This window comes from Falco peregrinus, chromosome 5 (assembly GCF_023634155.1).
Source record: "Falco peregrinus isolate bFalPer1 chromosome 5, bFalPer1.pri, whole genome shotgun sequence".
NCBI lineage: Eukaryota > Metazoa > Chordata > Aves > Falconiformes > Falconidae > Falco > Falco peregrinus.
In genome coordinates, this window is record NC_073725.1 from 43,026,739 (window position 1) to 43,049,813 (window position 23,075).

Below are 23,075 nucleotides of genomic sequence, written 5' to 3' on the forward strand. Positions count from 1 at the left end.
GAGGAAGATTAGAACAATATGCTTTGAATGAGACGTGAAACACGTATTTGACAATGAAGAGAAAGTAAATGGTTCAATAGGTACTTATCAGTTGACAACATACAGAGTTGCATACTGATTGAGACGGCAGCTCTACAGAAACAACTTTATTATATGTTCCTGAGCATGCTGTCTTACAATACAAACCACAGAATTTGATTTAAGAGAGCTATCGTGGCATTTCCTACTCTATTAGTATTAGCTTTGCAGCCAAATAATATGCTCTCCCAATACAAGTATCAGTCATAGATAAATCATTGTCGGGACTCAGGTTACATTAGTTCTTCTTTAGTAACTTGCTGCAGGTCGTCTGAGGAGTCATGGAAAGTGAGTTCTTTCTCTACTTACATTTTCCCTTGTATAAAATAGGAATAGGGCCTTTTCTCCAAATGATTGCAAAAAGAAAAAAATAATTCTATCAAACACTAAATTTGTCTGTGTCCCACACACACAATCTACAATAACTTAGTTCTGATCTAGGTATTTAAAAATAGTATTTATTGCAATCACATTTGATCTTTAATGCAGAACAGGGTTTGGTTTGATTTGGGTTGGTTTGGTCTGGTCTGGTCTGAATGGGTCTCCTGGCTGCATGGCTGTAGGATATGGGGGAGATGAGTTCCCATCTGTCTCTCTCCTCCTTGGACAGTCAGTGGCATGTGGACTGAGACTTGTGTTTATTTCTACATCTGGTATTATACAAAAATGGGTTTTTATTATAGCAAATGCAGCTCCCCAGAACTGCTTTGTTAATCCAAATCCCTCGCTGCTTCCAGGTTCGATGGGAAGCTATTCCTTTGCTCACCCACCTTTGCGTGGTGGTACCTCATGCAGCTGGACAGTCAAGCTACTGATTTATCCCCCAGTTATGCTCACGTTTGTGAGCAACGGTTGTAACTGCAGCTGAGAAGGCTATTTCTTAGACTTTTGAAAATTTATTGTTGGTTTTATTGTAAATATTATTTTAATCAATGTTCTTTCAATGACTTAATATAGTACAAAGGTAATGTCCTTGATATACTGATACCAAATACTTTTTTTCTGGGAAATAAATGAACCTCTTTTTTGAGAACAGATCTTACCTTATTACCACATACGGGTTTGCAGTATCGTGCCTATTATTCATAATTGTGCATAGCACAGTAAACAGTGGAGTGAGTACCATTGTTTGGAACTGATTTAATAGATAATCCAGAATTAACTTCAAGGAGGCACAGACAAACAATGCGATAATCGGGAATAGGAATTGCCATGACGAACTGGATTTACAGGATTATAGGGAAGTCTCAATGGACTTAATGTAATGCTATTAATGCTGCAAACACCTATCGACTGAAAGTTCGCTTTTGCAAAAGCATCAGTTAAAAATAGTCTTGGTATTTGACTCATTGGAAACCAATGCCACCACTGAATATTCTAGTGTAAAATTAATGTATCCAATAATTTTACAAAAAGAGTGTCTAGCTCATCAAGATTTAGGAGGACAGTACAGTCTTCTTCCTTTCCTATATGAAAGTTTGTTTTATGGATAAAAATAAATGTTTGCTTGTCAATACTGTTTTATGTTTGGTATGTGAAATGGACTAAAAAGAACTAAATTTAAGGAAAGGGCAATTGATTCATTTCTTTAAAAGGCTAGAAGAAATCCATAATTTTGAAAAGTTTTCTCTCCGAGAAGGTACAGTACATGGTTAAATCTCATTCACCTGAAAGTCAGTCCCAATTGGCTTAGTTACATTTCTGTACATGCCATGTACACATGCCATTTGCAGAGACTGCTGAACCAGCTTTGTGCTTTTGCTGCATTTCTTCATCAAAAGTACCCAAAACTTTTTCTTGTTTCTGTGTGTTACGCTTGTTATAACGTTACCTCATGCTGTATGCTTTGTGCAAGAACCTGATTGTCTTGGCTTTTTCCATTCTCTGCTTCATTAATGCTCTCCCCTTCCAGATGTTTTGGGTATGTATACAAGCTTGCAAATTACTTTTCCTGCTGTTTTGTGTTCAGTGCTTTATTGTACCTCACAGAACCACTGTGTGTTTCTTGGTGGCTCACTGGTAGACAAAAGCCAATCCTGTACTGTGTTGCTAAGTATTTCTTTCAGAAAATCTTGCTGCTTTTCCTTATTTATTTTCAATTCTAAAAATAAAGTTGAGATTGACAAGTAAACGCTAAAGATTAGAAATTTACAGTGGAAAACCTAAGGTGTGTGCACCTAATGTGCATATTCTTAACAGAGATGTGTGAATGTTGGTGTAAAATATGTCATCATGTATATGGTAAAATTATTGCAGTCAGATGGTTTGGAATCTGTTTATGTGCTTTCTGTGTGCATATGCAGTAACCTGTCAGGCATTACGTACACCCAATGGGCAGCTGAGTGCCTACCTTTGGAATGTTGTTTCTAGAAATTGTATAGAGCTCCTATTCACATCATAATGTTGGTATCCCAGAGTTTTGTCTTCTGAATGAAACATACATGCCTGAAAAAATAGTAGTGAATTATCAGTGCAAATTTCAGCCTTATATTTTTATTTTCTTGATACCTGTGTGAAAAGCCAGTCGAATACTTGCAGCTATGGTAACAATGTATTTTATGTTTACAGATATATACACTATATATATATATTTATATATGTATATATATAATGTTATGTATTCACCATGTTTGGTAATTTAATTGCAGTTGTTTTATATGATAAGGTTCAAGTAAATGCTTTCCCAACTATAAATCAAAAATAAACATAAAAGAGTGCTAGCTATACCTCAGAAAAATGCTCCCCTACTTACAGAGACTGTGGAACAGGAATGCAAAATTGGAATTTAACCAAGATTGTGTTTCCATTCCAGAGTCTTAAGGATCTAATACAGTTCACAGAGAAGACAGAAGGTGTTCAGTGTGTTATGGAAAATCCTGTTTGTCTCTTTATAGTTTTATCGTCAAGATAGCTGGGACAAATGTCCAGAACTCTCACTTGCAGGCATTAAATCCTCAGATATGATAAAGGAATCTGGTACATGTGAAGCTGCCTTGAGCCAGAATGCTGTAATACAGCAGCCAAGAACTTCTGGGTTATCCTAAGGATGTGGCTACACATCTTAGTGCACACAGATGGGGAGAGTGGCATAAAGATCCTGAACCCATTAAAATATATCACTCTCACATGCCTCAAAATGCTCTTTTATGCTGCTGGGCCAGCCTTGATTTTTTTAACATCTAAAGTCAGAGTCTCTCTAATAAGTTCTCCAGGTAGTTCTGCATTAGAAGTTTGGTACTAACTTTCCCAGTATTCTAACTTACAAATAATTTTTGGATACAGTATTGAAATTCCCTGTTTCCAAAGTGTTTCCAAAGGTGGGGAGTGGGGGGTGCAATAATTCTTGTTTTCTGTAAATTAAGAGAGAGTCCTCAGGTACGTCACTATTTATTCTCATGGTACAGCACTGAAATACGTATGATTGATGATATATTGAAACAAACCATGTGCTAGAGGCAAAGCAATATAGCAGTGCATTAGAGTAATTTTTAAGGTTACGCATATCTGTATTGTAACTAAGCTGCCTGGACAGGTGAGGGAAATACTTTCCAGAAATCAGCTGTTTGCTCAAGAATATGATTTTCTTCCCTTAAAACTATTCACACCTGTAGGTTGAATTGATCCAGTGTGGGTTTTTTCTCCTAGGCTCACGGAACTGATAAAAAGTTACTGTCTGTGTCCTCATTTTTTCCAAGACTAAGCATTTGTTTAACCACAATGCAAAGAAGTTTGGGTTCATGTCTGTTGTCTACTAACAGAGGTGTGAACTTAAAATTTCAATTGCCATGACAGGGCTATGATCACCTTTATGATGGTTGTCAGTCGGTCCTGCCTGAGTCTTACGCACTTTGCATAATAGTTAAACTTTCCCTGGAGAAAGAACTGGAATCCATGTGTTTCACCTCCCACTCTAAGCATCAGGCTACAGAGTCAGTGTCTCTCCCACTCAGTGAATGCGCAAATGTTTTGCAAGTGGCACACCATCAGCAGGAGGGGTTGAATAGCCAGCAATTGAGTGGTTCCGCATCCTATCAGTGAGAAAGTCTGAGCATTTTTATTTCTGTTTGTTCTGAATAAAACAACAGACCTAGGGAGCACTTAGTGTCTATGTATGGACCAGAGCTGTAAAAGCACTGCACTGAGTAATGAGGCATGGTGCAGAAATATCCAAGGTAGTGCCAGCCTGACATGATAATAACAGTTCTGAACTATGCAGAGACACTTGCTTGGTCCCCTGAGCAAAGTAAACATTAGACTGCTTCTTTGCCCAGAGTTACTATCCCAATTAGTCGATAACAGAGTGTAGGGGAGCTTAATGATGGGAGCAGCACTATGCTGCATGGCACCTTCTGGAGCGGCTGCGGTTCTGCCTGGAGAAGTTGTCTCAGTGCAGCTGTCCCCTGTGCTGTGCTCATATACTCGTGTTTGTGCTGCAGTCTGCTGATTTCCAGCTTCTCCATTCATAGACCATTAAAATTTATTTTCAGTTTAAACCTGGCATAAGAAGCGTCATTTCATGAATGCTATTGTTTTGCTAGCCCAGTGAAATAGAGGAGGAAGTAGACATTTTCATGTGCTATTTAGTATTTTTAAACACCACTGTCTGTTTTATGTTGTCATATAATTACAGTATTGCATTTCAGGAGATGTTAGTCCCATTATAAATAGATCTTGGTTATGCTGAGGTTTCCAAACATCCCATTGTATCTGTCAATACCACTTGGATGAGTGTGTGCATTCAAGGCCATCTGAATTCTGTCTAAATAGAGCCTCAGCAGGCAGGAGGAGGAAAACCCTGTTTTCCTGCAGCACCTCACCCCACAGCTCCCCTTCAGCAGAGCCCAGACAGAGCACCAGGCAGAGCAGCAGGCATGCCCCCTTCCTTTCTGCCTTATCCCTCACAGGAGCCCCATCTGTTAGGCATGAGTAACACATGCAGCCACTTTCCCTGGAAAATACTGTTATCCTCCCACTCCCACCCTCCCCTTTTTATGTAACAAGCTAGTGGCTAAGGATTTGGTTGAGACCGTGGAGATGTAAGTATATTCACAAAACTACATTTATGTTAGAAATTTGATTGAAACACCTGTAAGCCAGGTGTTGAGTAAGGTGTCTTCTGGCCGGTTGCTTAAGGACTAAGCTTGGAGCATGTATTACTTCTTACTTGCTCATATTCCCCTCCAAGCCCTTTTCCTTCTTAGCTGGGTATGCTGGAGGAGAGGCACACAGGCTTCTGCTGCCCGGCATTGCCACCAGTGTGGGGTGAAACCACAGGGCTGAACTTCCCTGGCTGGGGAAGGGATGGAGTGTGCAGTCCACCATCTAGCATGACCCTGCTGCTAGCTCCCTACCTACCCAGAGCAACCTTGGTGCTCGAGGGAAGGAAAGGGGAAGGTGAGAAGGAGGCCAAGCACTTACATAGGTGTGGCATTTTGTATTGGCTTGCTCCAGACTGCTCACACACCATGTAGCTTTCTGGATCACCCGTGATAGCATCTTTGTCTCTCCACTTTGTATACAGCGAGCGCAGGCATCTGATGTAGTCTGGGATAGCCTGGCCAAGTACCTGCATTCCGGTTAGTGCAATACCCAATGTAGACACGGGTGATTTTGCCGACAATGTGAGCGTGTGTATGCGCACATACGCTCACAAGTGAAAATCTAAAATCTGAATTCTGTCGGTCAGGCTCATGATTTACTTCTTAATCAAGAGGTGTGTGGGCACAACTCAATAGTCATCACTTCTTTTTTGTTTTCCTTTTTTCGTTTTCTTGGGTTTCAGACAGGACTTTTATCCATTTCTTAGCTGTTTTTTGGTGCAATACTTTCTATGTGCTTTAAAGGCACTGGGGATATATAGTGCACCTGTTTCCTTTGCCTTTGTTTTGGGATTCCTGATGCTGCTTTAAACTTCTCGTTTCTTTAGTTATGTTCATGGAATTCAGTGATTAGTTATCTTTAAGTAAGTGTGCTTATTTAAAAGAATTAGCATAAGAAAGATCACGGTTACTGATTTCTGTTCTCCTTATTTTATAAAATCATTTGAAAGCCGTTTGTACAAAGTGTTGCTAAGCATTTTTCTATGGCATGCATTGACATAGATGTGTTCTTTTCGTGCTATATGTCTGTAATATCAGGAGCTTTGTTTAGAAAAAATAGAATGCTTTGTCACTGTGGCCGTTGCAGTCCAAGTAATAACAAGAAACAAGTCTGCTTCTATGAACAAATCAGTGCCACCAATACCATGGACAAGTAGACAAGGTCAAATTGAATAGAATATTAACGTTATACTGTATTAAGTTGACAGTACATGAACTTCACTGTTCCTGCTGAAGATCAAAACCTCCTTGCTGCATATAAGTAATATTTTGTCGTTCTGATTTGGCCTTTGCAAGCCAGAGGCATGGCCATTTTGCATTGCATCACAAAACTGCTGTCTCATCAGGGTCTGTCAAGCTGGGTGTCCCAGTGACTCCTGGCTGCTGTGGATGCTTTCTGCCCAGGTTTGAAGGAGGGTTGTGTTTCTCCAGCTGTGTACAGTAGAGAATGTTCTTTTAACATGGCACTGTGTAAGTAAGCCTAAATTCCACCACAGCTCATCTTGTTAGTAGCTAATTGACATACATGCAATGCAGTATTGCTGTGTCTTTGCCTTTACTTTAGGTGAGATTGTTTTAATGAACTGTTGAAGACTGTTGCTTGAAATGAATTTGTAAGGTCCAACAGATGTAGAGAATATTTGTTTGCCCCCGTAATAGGATAAGCCATTTACTTGTGCTCTCATTGTACTGAATTTTTACTTATTTCAGGGTACAGTAGGGGTATTTGGAATTAATACATGGGAGCAAGTTTAAATGAGCAATATTTGAAGTTGGCTGTGTACTTCTTGTTTCTTAGAGTTGACCCCCAATTGTATGGAATAGACAGTTGAGTGCTCCTGTCATTTAAAATGTTCCCTTTCTGATTACTAAGGAGGCCATATGAAATAGATTATAAGGGTCACTTTAAAAGTTGATAGCTTGCTTCTGGTTTTTAGTGTTGTAGCTGGGCTGCCAGCATTTCATGATGATTGTCACAGTAGATCTAATTACATGTATGCCTCTCATTATGATTAGCAAATATAATTTATTGAAGTTAATTGTTACAGCCTCACTGTTACGCCTCTACAGTACATCAGAAGGGATATTATTATAAATAGATTATATTCATGGAGGTGGGAAGATTGCTAATCTATTACTGTGCTGCTTTGAAGATACCACACTGTCATTGTTCTCAGCTCCCTTTTTTAACTTACAGTGACATTTGTGTTACTATCCTCACATGGTATTTTGGGTTCTTTGCTTATTTTGGTCAAAAGTCTTGAGAGAAAATTTGTGCAGAGTGTCTTGTTGGAAAAGAATCTTTACGGGTATAGAATGTGTTATTTGAGAGATGTCGCTAAAGAAAGATGAAAACCAGAGCTGCAGCAGTAGATAAAGCCTTTGTCAGCCAAAAAGAGAAGCTGCTATTATTTAATTGCAACAACTTTTTGTGTAGTGAAAAGTTAGAATGCAGGGAGGATTCCAAGCAAAATACAGGGTTTTCCAGAAGCTGAAGAAGTACACTAAGGGACAGGAGATCAGGACCTCTTTGGCAATCTGCGTGCATTTTGTCCATCTGTTTTGTCTGGAAGGGTAGAGGCACAACACATTACTTCATCAATCATGCAGTGTAGTTCCTTGAACTTTTCTCCTTTACCCAAGTTAAGAAAAATAAATACTGAAATACTTTTGAAATGATGGAAATTATATCTGTGTTCAGACTCAGGTGGAAACTATTGGTTCATAGGACCATAGTTACCTGCAATTATTGCCCTGGGTGCGTTTCACAGTAGAAGATACCCTCAGGCACTGCCCTGGCAGAGGGTTGTTTCAAAAAGTGTAGCAGGAAATGCAGTTCACAGATCTGTATTCTTTACTGGCAGAAGAGTGCTTCCAGCAGTGCAGCAAATACTGCTTCCCCAGACAAAATTACGGTACACTGGTAAAAAGGCAGATTTTGCTGGCTATAAATTGTCTTAAACAAGGGGGTTTAGCAGTCTGGAATGGGCTTAAAATGATACATTAACTGATACTGTTACACTGTTACACTGACTGAAGTGTGGAGCCTGGCTTGAAATTGCAGGAAAGCAGTCCAAACTCATCAGAACAGTATGACAAATTATCTCTGATATGTTTATTCTTAGTCATCATTTGGACTTAAATTAGGCATAGACTACTGACTATCTTCTACTAAATCACTGAGACAATGGTAATCAGTCATTCCAATAATATATCTATGCAACAAATTTGCAGATAACGTAATCGTGAATGTGCCAGGAAACATCAGAGGTTTTGTCTTCAAAACTGTGGTCCTCATTCAGACAGCAGCTGGGCCACAGCGCTTTTATCGACAAGCAGGAAGGCACACGCCAGTGCTTTCCATACCAGCATGCCATGCACACCTTGCAGTGTTCTCTGCTCTAAAACACCGATTGGCATGTACTCAGCCAAATTTTGAGCTGAGTGGAGGTGATGTTTAACAGACCCAAAACAGTGTCAGCCTTCTCCAATAGAGAACGTACTATATAGATTTTCTGATAGCCGTTTAAGATGTTACTTCATTTATAAAATGATCATAGTAGTCACCTATTGATTTGGAACCAAAAGACTTTGAGCTAAATGGAGACTAGCTCCAAAGAGATGCTTTGCTTTCTCTTGAAATTTTGCAATCTTATGATGGTACCAAATTTACTGAGTTGCTATTCTAAGGTAACAAAAATCAATCACTTCACACCCCTTGAAAGAGACCATTCACCATAGAAACCTCCCTCTAGCCAGATCAGATAGGCTGTGTTTTGAAGGAAGAGTAGTGTTTGTGCCACTGCAACAGATAAAATGCTCATAGTGTAATGTCAAGAAACTCTATAATAAATAAGTTTTGGGTACCTCTTGTTGGCATTTAAGTTTCTGTTGGTTATCTTCTAATGCTTACTTTGAATGGGATATATAATCTAATCTGGTTTTGGTTCATGGACCGTGCACAACCTTTAAAGGGAAACCTATATAATTACTTCTGCAATTTCTCTGTGAAGTCAGCCTGTATCAAGATTTGAGCAGGAAAATGTGACTCCATTTCAAGAATGATTTTGCTATTGTAAGATTTAATTTTGATTCATTTAGAAATGAAGATGGTTTCTACATCACTTGTGAAAGTGGACACAGGCCATCCGTCTTGGAGATGTTTGCCCTGGAAACTACTATGGCCAGTCAGACAGGGTGCTGAGGAGCTGGGAGCATGAGTTACCAGAAGACAAGATGATTTTTTTCAGGAAAATCACCTTTCCAGAACTCGTAGGGTTGGGAGGAGGATACCATAGCATTATTCGGATTATTTACGGTTTTGCAAAAAGTGTTTTACACATAGCAATCAAACTTTTTAATATGGTACCATACTGAGGCCAGTATATGAAGGAAACTGTTTTCCACAGCTTTCATAAGTTGACATAAGTGGGAAACCAGCAGTTTCTGCTAATACAGACACTTCAGTACATCGTAATGCCTATCTTGGGCAGTCCAGTGTGAGAAAATTGATTACTACATAAGATTAAAGTCTGAGATTAAATTATTTACATTTAGGAAATTAATGGCATAGTAAAAGATTACCATGTGATTCTGCAGGCATTCTTACCTCTTTTTCTTACATTTATGGACTGAGGTCTTGTAAGAGTGTATCAACAGGATCTCTCCAGGCTGGAATTGCAAGAAGTGGTGGAGATAAGAGAGGCAGGCAGTGCTGCCCTCAAGGGCAAAAAAACAGGGGCAAAACACTTGTTAACATTGTGTTCGTTTCCCTAGGTGCCAGGGACCTGCACTGCAAACAGCTCCTTCCAGCCTGAGGAGCAGCAGCACACCAGTCTGCCACATTTTTGTATTCCTTAATACTAACTGCCTTTTAATATTTTCATAAATTTTAATATTTTAATAATTTTTAATGTTTTCATAACTCTTAAATTTCTGCTTACCTCCAGCTGAAGTTCAAAGTGAAATTGAACGGATTTTTGAATTGGCAAGGACACTGCAGTTGGTGGTGCTGGATGCTGATACCATTAACCACCCAGCTCAACTAAGCAAAACCTCTCTGGCTCCCATTATAGTATATGTAAAGATCTCTTCTCCTAAGGTAAGTATTTTGCTGATCGTGCTGTTTCAGTCTTCCTTCCCCCCACCTCCTTTTTTTGATCTCAAATGCAAATAATCATGTCCTCATTAAAGTTCAGAGCTATATATTGTTATTGCTTCCCTTTGAATGGTGAAATATTATTAGTCAAACAAGTATCTTAGCCCCAATGTTACCAGAACCCATTTGGGGAACGATGCTGTATCTCCAGTGTTTTTTTAAATTGAGATTGCGCTTCTAGTGTCAATCATGTAAGTTACGCTAACAGTTTGTTAAATCAAAATAATACAGAAATGAAGGAAAGATTTTCACACAATGAATATCAAACTGACTGATTAACATCTCCTGATAATGTACTCTTTCATTCTGTGAAAACACCTGCACAGACCTCATGAGGAGGCATTTGAAAGAGAAGGACGAATTTATGGGAAGAGGACCCAGGAGAGCAATTAAAGAATTTCAGCTTAGAAACAAACAAAACTGAAAGCAGCAGAGGGAAATAGGAGGAGACCTTTTTAGTGCTCATGACAGGAAAGGAGATGTCAGGAAGTAAATGAAAAGTAGCTTGTTCTGGATGTAAACAGCATGGGAAATGCTCCTGAAGCCATCAAATGAAGAATTTGATCTGCCCAAGTGGACAGATAAAATGTAAACATTTTAAGTGGTTATATATGTACATTAAGTCAGAATCTGCTCACTTCTGTTAATGTCTTTTTCACAGGTTTTACAGAGGCTAATAAAATCTCGAGGGAAATCTCAGGCCAAACACCTTAATGTTCAGATGGTGGCAGCTGATAAACTGGCACAGTGTCCTCCGGTGAGTTACTGTTAATTGATGTCTCCTGTTTGAAAGGTGCCTTTCTTTTCAAGCACAATTATGCAATTTCTGGGAATGCTTGCCCTCTTCTGGCCATATTTCACTATTGCTTTTTTGCAGAATGCTTCCCTAGGCCTCTGGGCTCTGCACAAGGGTGCAGGGAAAAAACAGTACTGGTCACAAGCAGTTACTACGATGCATTCTGATACATTCACTACTTGAACAAACTGAGCATTTGTTTTACTTGATAATTTTTTGGGGGTTGTTGGTCTAAAAATGAACCCTCTTAGTGACTGTGCTTTAACTCTGGCAGTTTAGGGCAAGGCCAGTGGTTTGGGTAGCTCCCTGGGGGCATATGCCACCACATCACGGCTGGTATTCTTGGTCATGGTTTTGGCAAAGAGCTGCAAGGTACTGCGTAGCTGAGAGCTCTGCAGTTATTCTGTTGATGTGCACTGAATCAAATCCAATTTCCACCTATAAAGTGGAAATTATGAGACTCCAGCTGTGTTTTGCACATGGGAAGGGTTATATATATAACCAGCGTACTGAGCTATCAAGACTATGGATAAGAGAGCAGAAGGAGAAGGTTCAGTTCAGTTGGATTTGGGAATTTGCCATAGTGAGGGAAGTGTTTTCATCGTGTAAGTTCAAGCATCTAAAGTTAAGAGACTAGTCTCCTCAAGTCCCCAGAACGTCAGTGAGGTATGCTAGAGACCTGAGCAGGCGCTCAAAGCTGCCTTCAGGAGTACTTGTGTCTCCCTGACTGGGAAGGGAATGGAAGAAATACGCCTCATAACTTCAGATGCCTAAAATTGGACCATATGACTAATCTCTAACCTACTATTTGTATGACACTTGGAAACTGGATGATCTGTATTACGTGTGTTTCTTACTGTTGTTAGTTATTGGTCTTAGTCTCTATTCTTATTCTTACTGAATAAGAACTATTAGTCTTGGCTTTCTATTAGTTATTCTAGATATGGGGAGTGAATCCCTTTTCTTGCCATTCCATTTTGTTCCAACAGCTAAAAATGTCAGTGTTTAACCTTTCTTTCTGGATACTTGAATTTTAAGATCTGTTTAAGCTGCTTCTTCCTATCTTCATTGACTGTTTGTGCATTACTAAGTGGAAGCCATGAGGAGTTGCTTTAGCAATGTAACATTAATGTTAGCTATGATTGCTGTTTTTTCTATCAATTGCATTAAAACACCAACCAAAAAGGGTGAAATATCTTAACACAAGTACTAGAAATGTGGTTTGTTTTTGATGAATGGAAAGTGTAGTCATCAATGTCTCTAGCTCATCTCCCTTTAGCTGGTGATTATTCTTACTAAAACCTTTCCTTTATCAGGAAATGTTCGATGTAATTCTTGATGAGAACCAGCTTGAAGATGCTTGTGAGCACCTTGCTGACTATCTGGAAGCCTACTGGAAGGCCACGCATCCACCTAGCAGCAACCCTCCTAACCAGCTTCTCACTCGCACACTTGCAACAGCCACTCTTCCTATTAGCCCAGGTCCAAATATTAATTTACAGGTACAGTTGTTATGCCGTCTCTTTTTTTTTTTTTTTTCCTATCAACTTCTTCCTCTTCCAAAGCACGTTCACAGTCTGATACTAGAATATGTTCAGTATGTCTTACTGTTGTTGGTAGTTTAAGAGCTTTTTCAGTAGAAGTTCACTCATTTTCAGTATAGAAGGCAAATACAGGCCCATTATTGTTATTTCTGTTGTATTCGTGGTAGCATGTGTTTGCGCATTGACTAGGAGGCTACTTTTGATTCCAAGGACTAAGCCAGCCTGACTGAAAACATATGGTGATGTGAAGCGGAATGCTTAAGGTTTTATTGTGCCTAGGACACCACTGTGCCAGTAATATGTGTACCAGCCACAAGCATTTTTATAGTTGGCCATATGTAATCCAATCAGAGGAGTAGAACTGGGCTAATACTATGCACGTTACAGCCTCTGGTAACTCTCTGACTGATGGGGACACTATTGCTAATAGGCAAATCTCAGGCCCAGAGGCCCTGCATGACAAATTGGATTACGTACAGAGCAGATCCACAAATGTTGGAGGGAATCTGTTCTATAGAGTTGTAGCAGTTGAGAATGGCTGACTGTATTAGTGAAGTCTCAAGGTCAAAGTGGCCGTTTCAGTGTTTCCTTTGATCTTCTATTCAGTGGCTGTTGCTGTGAAAAGTACATACTTCCTTCAAGCCAAACTCTTACATAAACCCTGAGTCCCGCGGCATATTGTGCAGAAAGACCTTGAGAGGCAGTATGTTCTGAACAGCAAGGGTACTGTCTAGCGAGCTGGGAAAAACAGGCTTTCTTCCCACCTCCGCACTGACCTGCCTGTTGACTTTGGGCATATTCTCTCCCCTCTTGTCTCCTGCAGCTTTTGGTTTGTGTAAGTGTATGTAAGGTTTTCCTCATAAGGAGATCCTGTCCTTTGTATATGTATTGCATGGCATGAAATGCAATCTTGAAAGATGTTATTTCGTTATAAATAGTGAGTGACACCTCGAGGCTGAGAAGATCACAGTGGGGGTTGAAATACATCTGTCCCAGCTCAAATAATGGCTTACTACATCTTAATTTCCACCTAAGTTCCATATATGCCCAGAAGTTCGAATTCATAACTTTGGCTAAGAAAAGCGCCTTCAAAGAAAAAAACATACCTGCACCCAAATTAAAATGGCGAAAATTTGCTCTTTGTTTTTATGATCTCGCAAAACAATTTCATATGTCAAAGACTTCCTGTTAGATGACCACAGACTTGACAGATTTGGGCTTTAACAAGAAAAATTGCTTCAGCCACCTTGCAGGGTGTCTCCTTCTCTTGCTTTCAAAAGCAGTTGCAAGAAAAGAGACTGTAAGCTATAGCTCATTTCTGCCTTTTTTTCTGTCCTCAGAGCTGAAACACCCTGAAAAAATTGTGAACTGGAAGAATTTCTGAGTACGAAATTCAGTATTGTTGTGTGCAGACTTGCTAGATAAACTTCCTTTGCTTTGTAGATGTACTTATTATTTTGCTTAATGATTTTTTATGCCTTTTGGGTGTGGATTTATAGTTCACTTACTCATTTTATTAACCACATTCTCTGGAGGAATTATACAGAGTTCTAATAACACTTTTGTGAATGCTGTGCTATCTCCATACAAATTAACAGATTCTTATTTTAAGGACTAAAAATGAGAATGTGTTTGCAGTTTCACATCTTGTTTGTAGGTCTACTAATACAAAAGTGTGAAACAACAGGGGTCCCTTATAAAGCGTAGAACTTTTACATTCCTTTTGTTTCATTTTCCTATGGTAATTTTCAGCTGACATCTCAAACCTGAACCTGTCATGGTCTTGGCATGGAGTGGGGCTTCTTTCTAATCACAGCGGCTGAACCCATTCTCTCAATAGTGTTAAGACCCTCTGTTTGGAGAATTTAAATTCTATGTCTGTGCTGGTTTTTGTGGACTGCTCTGCAGAGAAAAAACATGCCACCAGCCACTTGGCCTGGAGGAGCAACATCTGCACTGCAAAGCATTTGAGTCATCCTCCCCTGGGTCCAATGCAGCACCCCTTTGCCATGAGACGTAATTGGGTTTTGTGGTTTTTCAGTACCAGGTGTACATTGTAACGAGAGATTTGTGTTGCCAGCTGCCAGAGTGGTGTTATGGCATGATGCTGACTGTGTGTATTGCATGGCACGAGGTGCTTGAAGGTGTGAGTCCTCCTGGGACTGTTTGAAATTAAGCAGGTGAACACCATACACCTCCTGTCTATCTGATGGAGAGCTTTGGAGCAAGCTGTCCCAACAACTGTTTTCAGGTTTTCTTTTGTAGGGAAATAGATAATTCCAAAAAGAAGACTGGAGCAACCTCACACAACTATGGTGCAGGCAATTAGGGACTACTGAATGGGAATAGGAGCGAGTCAAATGGATTCAGTGGACACAGACCTCTCTCCTCTTTCAGCATTGCTTAAACTTCTTTACAAGAGCCCTTACTTCTTTGAAATTGCAAGCTGAATAATGAAATGGTTTTATTTCAAACTTCCTCCATTTTAGGCAAAAAAACCTTAGGAGATTGGGCCATAAAATTCCTGCGCTGTGGAATGTAATCAAATCAGAGCCCTGATTTGGTTATGAATCACAAAGCCGGACTCTAATCCAGATTCAAACATTATCTGCTCATTGTCCCTCTAATACTTAAGACAAAATTACTGTTGATTAATTTGCCTATAAATCCCCATAGCCCTAACACTGTTCTGAAATTACAGGTATTGGTTCTAAATTTATTCACTGTGCTTTTCTGCACATGGTCGTCGTAGCAGAGACGATTCATCTGAGTTTGTAAAAGCAGCATTCTGTGCAAAGCAGGTTCAGATGTTGCATTTGTTCTCAAACCACAGCAATGATGGATTTTATTAGTCACTATTACATATAGGTACATAGATATTTGGCATTTGAGCGTATGAGAGTTAAAGGGTTTTACATGTGTACCCAGTTTATGTGCTTTAAAAGCAGTCATGGTTGTGAACTAATAAAAATGTGTTTACACATCCAAAGTAGGCCTTGCTTTAGACTCTTACTCGATTTCATTTATAATTCACATCTGCTGAGGCATTTCTGTTCACCTTGAACACATCTCTTCATGTTTACAATTACTACATTCCTTTTCTGGCAAATCAGAATCATCTTGAGAACCATAAACACAAGAACAAGAAAGAAATTTAACCGCTGTTTCTGTTGCCTTGTTCTCATCTGTACCATTTGTTTCAAATTAGGAACACATGGAGCAACCCAGATAGTCACTCAGAGGTTTACAGAACAAAATGTCTTGGAAAATGGAAGATTTGTCAAATTTATCAAATTGGTGATTTGAAAAATGTTGCTTTTTGTAAGTTTCTGATAGTACAGATTTCTTCATATCCAATTTCTTGTCATTTTACTTTTTGGGTTGCTAGGAAACCTGCCTGCCAGGATCTATGGCTGAAGGACAACATTTCCTCCTTCCCTAGCTCTTTTCCACAAAATAGAAAGAGATAAGTCCACAAGCTGCCCTGGAGGCAGTTCTTTATTTTTAGACAGCTCTGAACCATAGGAGGCAAACTTTAGACTACCTTTGGCAAATTAAGTAGTCTCACAAAAAAATGCCTGTAAAAGTCTGTTAAAACCTACTTTAATTGTGTGCCAGTAGAGTTGATTTTGGCTTGATGTTCTTCACCTCGTACAAGAAGGATAATTCAGTTTCACTATAAACTATTTCTTACAATTGTACAGTTAAGCTTGAAAAGTCTTTGGCTGTGGTTTGGGAATAAAAGCAGGTTAATGTAATGAAACCCCCTTATGAGTTAAATAATGCCGCTTGTTCGTTTTGCAGTGATTTCAAAGCATTATGCTGGTGAAGGGTAGGTTTGTTATTACCTGGTAATTTTTTTTTCAGTCTTAATAGTAGTGGTGTGTTAGGAAATTCTATGGGTGATAATATTGCTCTCCTCCTGCTGTTCTCAGCAATGGTCTGTGTTCTTGAGCTTGTAAAATTAGGAGGTCAAAGTTTAGTTTTTCATTACCATGAAGAAATGGAATTATTGCTGAGAAAAACAGAAGGTCAGTGATACTATTAGTATCATAATACAAACTTTATTTAAACTAGATTCAATTGCCTTTTTTTTTTTTTTTCTTAAAAAAAAAATAAAAAGCAGCTACTCTAAAAAGGCCAAGTATTTGTACTTTGGTTCTGGTCTGGAATCCCCCTCCTCAGCCCTCTAAAATCACTTACCCATAGTAGCTGTTCCCAGGCAGGCATCTCAACTGATAACCTGCCCTTTCCTGGCATCATACGTCCTCTTTAATGTTTCTGCAGTTTGTCCTGCTTTTGCACGCTCTCTTTTTGTCTGGAGCATGGTAGGCAATTATTGCTAACTGTCATAGTCAGAAACGTCACGGAAGATGAGAAAGTGTCACAGAATAACCCAAGTGCCACCCTCTGTTCTGATCAGAGTGAAAGGAATTGTTTGTATTATAATACTGAATTTTCAGTCAGAGTTTAATTCTAACGTTTTTTTCTAGTTTAGATTCAAAGTGGATTGTTGTGTACTTAAATTTTACTGGTTTCATGATACTTTCTAGTTGAATTTGATATTGGGGAAAGTTTTTAAATGTGTACTTCATGTACGTGAACTCACTGCTGGTTGTGATAGCAGGGATCTCAAGGAGACCAGAGGAATGACCATTCAGTCCCTGAACGCAGCAGTTCACAAATTGAAGAGGAAGCACGGGTTGAACCCGTCAAGAAATCCCAGCATCGCTCTTCCTCAAGCCAGCACCACAACCATCGCAGTGGTGTTAGAGGCCTTTCTAGGCAAGAAACGTTTGACTCAGAAACACAAGACAGCAGAGATTCAGCTTACGTAGAGCCAAAGGAGGACTACTCGCATGAGCACGGTGACCACTATGATTCTCACAGGGATCACAATCATAGAGACGAGTCCCATGGGAGCAGTGATCACAGACATAGAGAATCAAGGCATCGTTCAAAGGAGAGGGACCGCGAGCAGGACCACAATGAATGCAACAAACAGCGTAGTCGTCATAAATCAAGGGACCAATATTGTGACAAGGATGGGGAAGTGATATCAAAAAAACGTAACGACACAGGAGAATGGAACAGGGATGTTTACATCCGTCAGTAACTTTTGCCTCTGGCAGTCTTGTGTTTCTTTGAAGTCTTGTAACAATGCCCCTTGAAAATATCTTTGGGTTCTTCATTGCAGAACATATGGTATCCTTCTGTACGCTGGTTTGTATTGCTGTTGCTCGCATAGCAATAGCATGAAATAGAATATTCATATACTTATTTTTTTGGATAGTGCTATATGAATTAGTGTAGTACAACCGCAGAGTTCCTGATGTTGTACTATGCCATTTTTCAAGCTGTTTTTTGGTAGCTGCCACTTGAACAATATCTGTTGCCATCAAGGTGTTGTTAGTGTTTTTTAAAAAAAGGTACCTTTGATGTTTAATAACTTCCCGTGTATTCAGCAAGCCAGAATCAGCACATAAAAGAATCTAAAACTTTTTGTCTGCTCTGATTTTTAATTTGTATGCACTTGATTCGCATATTGGTTTAAAAGCCACTATCTGTTGCTTGTACCTCTGGTGGACTCCATTTGAAGACAGAATTCAGTCTTGCCTTACACACAGGGGATCATAAAGTCAAAATCTATTTTCTATGTACTGGTACTGTGTACTGTATATACAGTTTATAAATGTTATTTCTGCAGACACCTTCTTACTATCTAAGTTTGATCACACTGTTTTAGAGTCCTAATGCCAAGTTAGCAGATTTGCTTTTGAATTACTGGCAACTGGAACTAGCCTCGTGTAGGAAATCTGTAACAGTGTTCAATCTAAATACTTTTTCTTCTGTAGCAGAAAGCTTATACTTACTGTAAATATGAATGAGTGCTTGAGATAAAGGGTCTAACTCTTATACCCTATGCTGTCCTTGCAAATCCAATTTTGTGTTTTAAATTTATGGTAAAGGTAACAAACTTGCCACTATAAATTATTCTTCTCTGTACAGGTCACAAAATTGCAATGGACACAGCTTAATTTTTGTTCTGTTAGAATAACAGAGCACACATGACAGAGGCGTGTATGTGAGCGGGTGGGTGGTGGATGGGCGTAAGTGTGCGTGTGCACGTTAGGCAGCAAAGTGTGAGAATCTACTGAAAAAAACAAAGGTTAGTCAAAAGCCCAACAAGTCTGTTTGTCTGTTAATTTAAAAATCCAAATTGCAGTCAGGGAATATGAGGGAGTTCAGTGACCCAGGTAATTGAGAAAGTGTAAATCTGCTGGCTCTTTGTGGAGACTTCAGGAGAGTGGAAACAGGCAAATGTTACTGGGAGTGTTTCACTGGAAATGTAAAATCTTTGTGTTTTAGAGTATTTGTTTTAGTAAGAAAAGTTTACACAGCTTGTGGAGAGTTATTTTGTTGGAAAATAAATTTTTGTAGCTTCTCCACTTTTTATACACTTGCCAATTCCTCTGCATTCCCACTTTGCAGCCAGCTAAATGCTTTTCCTTCGCCTAAACTTGTGCTGCTGGTGAGAGCTTAGAAAAATGTGACGAAGTACTCTTAGGAGCTTGCTAGAGAAAACGCATTGAAGTCAAAGGGAGTAAATGTAGCTTGTTTTGCATTGAACACCTGTTGCACTGGTAAGTTGGGAGAAATTCACTATTATTTTTAACTACAGGTTCCATACCCTTGCCTAGTGTAAAAGCTGTTCTGCATCACATGTAGCCTTTGTAATAATTGTCTGAATGAAATACTTTTTGTATTTCACTGTAAATAGCACATTATATAAAACTGTAGCGCGTTAATAATTAGGTTAGCTGGAAGTTTGTTTTAATTTATTATTTTAATTCTGGGAATATCAGCATTGCCTGATTTTGAATATCATTTTAGTGAAATGGATAAGATACACGGCAGGTGCATGTTTTCTCCAATCTCCTATCCAGCTTCCAGGTAATTCAGTTTAACTCCCATAAATGTACTCTGTCCTCCCTCTCCCTCTTCCACCCCTCTTCTGATGCTTTATATGCACCTTTTACAACAATGTAGGAGTGAAGTTCTGCTGTCGGGTATCTGGCCATTCCTCCCAGTGCTGCTAACTGTTGTGGTTAATCAAGGGTAGTATTTGGCTCAAAGCATGAACTGCGGGGAACACAAGGAAAAGGTTATTTTTCTAGAAATAAAGTTGTCACCATTTTTCTAAGCATCCGTAAATGACTGTGTAGACAAAGGAAGCATAGGTAAGTATTACTAAATGGATATATGAGACTATATAAACAGTAGCTTTTGACACAAGAGGTTTTTCAGGGTATCAGTGGAAAGTGACATTGAAAGACTTTGTTGTTTGAATCGTATCAGATCACATGTAAATGGGAACAGAAGTTACATTGTCTTGCTCTGTGTAACCTGGCTTTAGCTGTTTTACCAGCTTCAGTAAATGCTGTTGCTCCCTACAACTGTTATACAACAGCCTTGTCCTCCAAGTGATCTATGGATTCCACTTCAATACCTTGAGTAGTTTTATTATTCTTTTCTTTTTTCTTTTCTTAACTTTCGCTCCAGAGAGTGTTTATTTTCCACATATCTTATTTTTAAAAAATGTTTGGCAGAATTTCAAAGCACTAAGTAGTGTATGAAAACCATGGCGTAGGTAGCCGTGTACAGACAAATAAATGAGAAAATAAGGAGCATAGTCTAAGCCCTAGTATTTAAGTATGGCCTATATATTGACTTACGGAATATAAGGATCTTACCACAAAAAAAGGCATGTCCTAATCCAACTAATGAGAGAATCACATTTTGTATAGTGCTGCTAATTATGTACAGACGACATACTAACACCTGCATTGCTGAGGCAGACTCACTCGGTTTTTATTAGCCTTGCTAAGATACTTTCCTTCAGTTAAGAGCAACAAATGATATGTAATGTGAGCTTGTACTACACATATTGCACAATACCACCTGCCTGCTGAGCACTACTTTGAAAAGCACTTTAACAATAAGAAGCTTTAAAAATACTCCAGCTGGAGGACATATCAAAGGTTATTGTGATGAAATGCCTTTGCAGAGTTTTGCCAATAGACAGTTTCTTATTACCGTGCATTAGGATGCTAAGGAGTTCGTATTTCTGTGTCTGGTTTCAGTAGCTTTGAACCTGAAGAATGGTAGAGGTCCCAGTGAGCTCCTGTCTTCTCATGTATGTGTGGTACAAAACAACCTGCGAAATTTCTATTCAAATGAGCTACAAAGATAATAAAACCAGTGAGACAGATGAAAGGGAGGAAGTTAAAATAGTTAAGTGATACATGGGGTTTGTCAGCTCTTGCTCTGTATGTTTTCTAAAAACTTTCAGTATATGGAAGGAATGGGATGCATTTGAACAGTTATGTATATATGTTAGATGTTAACCGTATTTTTGTATGTCTTTTCAAATGAATACACACCAGTGCTGTTCAGCAGCCCAAGTGTATCCTTTGTCAGTTGTTTAGTGTCACACAGACATCACAGAAGAAAGACTTTTCAAGGAGGGACTGGAAGGAGGTGAGAATACCAGTCTTGAGACTTGTTAAGGGACAGGGCAGTTTGGATGAATAAGTAAACAGGTTTGTGCACAAAGGCAGCATGAGTAGGAGTTAAGAGCTAAAAGAAACTGTTTTTAAATTGAACCCTAAATTACTGTCTAGAAGTTAAAAAATTCTTCTACCATACTCATTAATTCCTATTCTATGTCTGGCACCAGGAGTACAGAATTCGAGAAGAGTTCCACAATTTTTGCTTGAAGGTGTAAAATTAAATAGTTTATCCTAAGAATTTGGCCCTACCCTACTTAATGAAGACCGGTTTTAAAGCCACAGTGAGTTTGAGTGGAGTACCTGTTTTGACAGAATCTGTAAATTCTTAACCTATGGCCCTTATTATAAATGGAGCATGAGATGAAATTCCACTCTTCAAACCCTGAGTGAAAGCAGACATCTATTTTCTCCCTGCCTCTCTGGTTACTTACACATGCAGTTCTTGCCCAGGTCTAATACCCTGCTCCTTAATACATACTGGTTTTTATGAATTTGTTAGTAATTAGCATTTTTAAGCTCGGTTGGTTTGTAAAGTAATCACATTCTGTGACACCTGCAGAGGTTCCAGTGTGGTCCGTTAATCATTCCCTTGGTTGGAATGCAGTGAGTGGTCCGATTGCTTTGAATCTTGTATCTGTTCAAAGTAAAAGGGTTAGTGTAAACCACCTCCTGTGTTAGTTGCTAAAGCCTCTTCAAGGTTTATTTTGGTTTGTGGTTACATTTGACCTCTGATTGCTTTAACACATCAGGCTGAAAGCTGTTTCCCAAATGCTTTTGACTTTAATTCTATTCTGTCCATGAAAATAAAGCACATTGCAAAAAACTTTCTTACATAGTCTAGAAGAAGAACAGAGAAGTTATTTTTCAGAGTGTAATATAACGTTTTTGGTGTACATTTACTTATATTTATTACTTTATCGCAGATCTTTCACTAAAATTTTAGTTCTTCTATCATCTGTAAAGTATGTGAATGCCATTTTTATTGTGAATGTTTTTAATCAAATGTTATTCAGTCAAACTTACTGCTTGGCAATTTGACTATAATTTATTTCCCCACTTTTATATAACAAACTGTTATATATAAGCTTACAGTAGTTTTACAGACAGTTTCTTTTTATAACTTACCACCCTAGAGATGTGTTCCTACGCAGCTCAAAAAAAATTTATATCGGCTATAATAGACATTAAGCTGGTTCTTCTAACTCATCTGTGTTCTCTTTTCTTACTTTATTCTTACCACTTTTACCTATCATGATTACCTACTCAGCAATGAATTCTAGCACTACAAAACTGGATTTGCTCATAATTTTTTTTTAAAAGACTAAACATAAAACCAAGGTTCTTTATATTTTAACACTACCTACTCCAAAGTAATTTCTTGTTGATCACCATCACCAGCCTGTTTCTTACTAAAATACTCCTTTTTCCTTAAAATGCATATGAAAACCTACGATCTAAAAATTGGTGGACTCCATGACAGCGAAACAGGAATAAGCTGTATAATAATTTCATACTATACTAGCCTGCCTATTTTAATATCTTTATATTGACCAAAATAAATGTTTAGATTTGGCACTATTACTAATAACTATTTCTGAAAATAGAGAAAACTACTTTTCAGACTTTCTTAAAGACAGGATCTGATTGCATGCCTAATCTATCAATTTTGTACGGTTAATCTTTCATTACAATAACAACTTTTTAAATTTAATATATAACTATATCATATAGTATAAAGATACATATATTTTTTCAATTGTGCTTCAGCACCAAATGCTGAAGCATAATGATTAAGTGTGTGAAACATTCTTGTCAGGAAAGTAATCC

The 23,075-nt window shown here is 38.6% G+C and overlaps 1 protein-coding gene across 13 annotated transcripts in view; it reads left to right on the plus strand.

The window, feature by feature from the left end:
- The window catches only part of CACNB2 (calcium voltage-gated channel auxiliary subunit beta 2), a 255,339-nt gene extending 237,161 nt beyond the window's left edge, over positions 1 to 18,178 (plus strand). For 6 of the 13 annotated variants that reach the window (XM_055805211.1, XM_055805213.1, XM_027777169.2 and 3 more), the window contains 4 exons: positions 10,127 to 10,278; positions 10,997 to 11,092; positions 12,448 to 12,633; positions 17,300 to 18,178. In XM_055805211.1, coding sequence (XP_055661186.1) covers positions 10,127 to 10,278; positions 10,997 to 11,092; positions 12,448 to 12,633; positions 17,300 to 17,791 — 926 coding nt within the window. In that variant the 3' untranslated portion in view covers positions 17,792 to 18,178. Of the gene's footprint in view, positions 1 to 10,126; positions 10,279 to 10,996; positions 11,093 to 12,447; positions 12,634 to 14,015 lie in introns of all 13 variants that reach the window. The other 7 variants (XM_055805212.1, XM_055805214.1, XM_005228843.3 and 4 more) reach the window with 4 other exon arrangements.
- Positions 18,179 to 23,075: the final 4,897 nt, after the last annotated feature.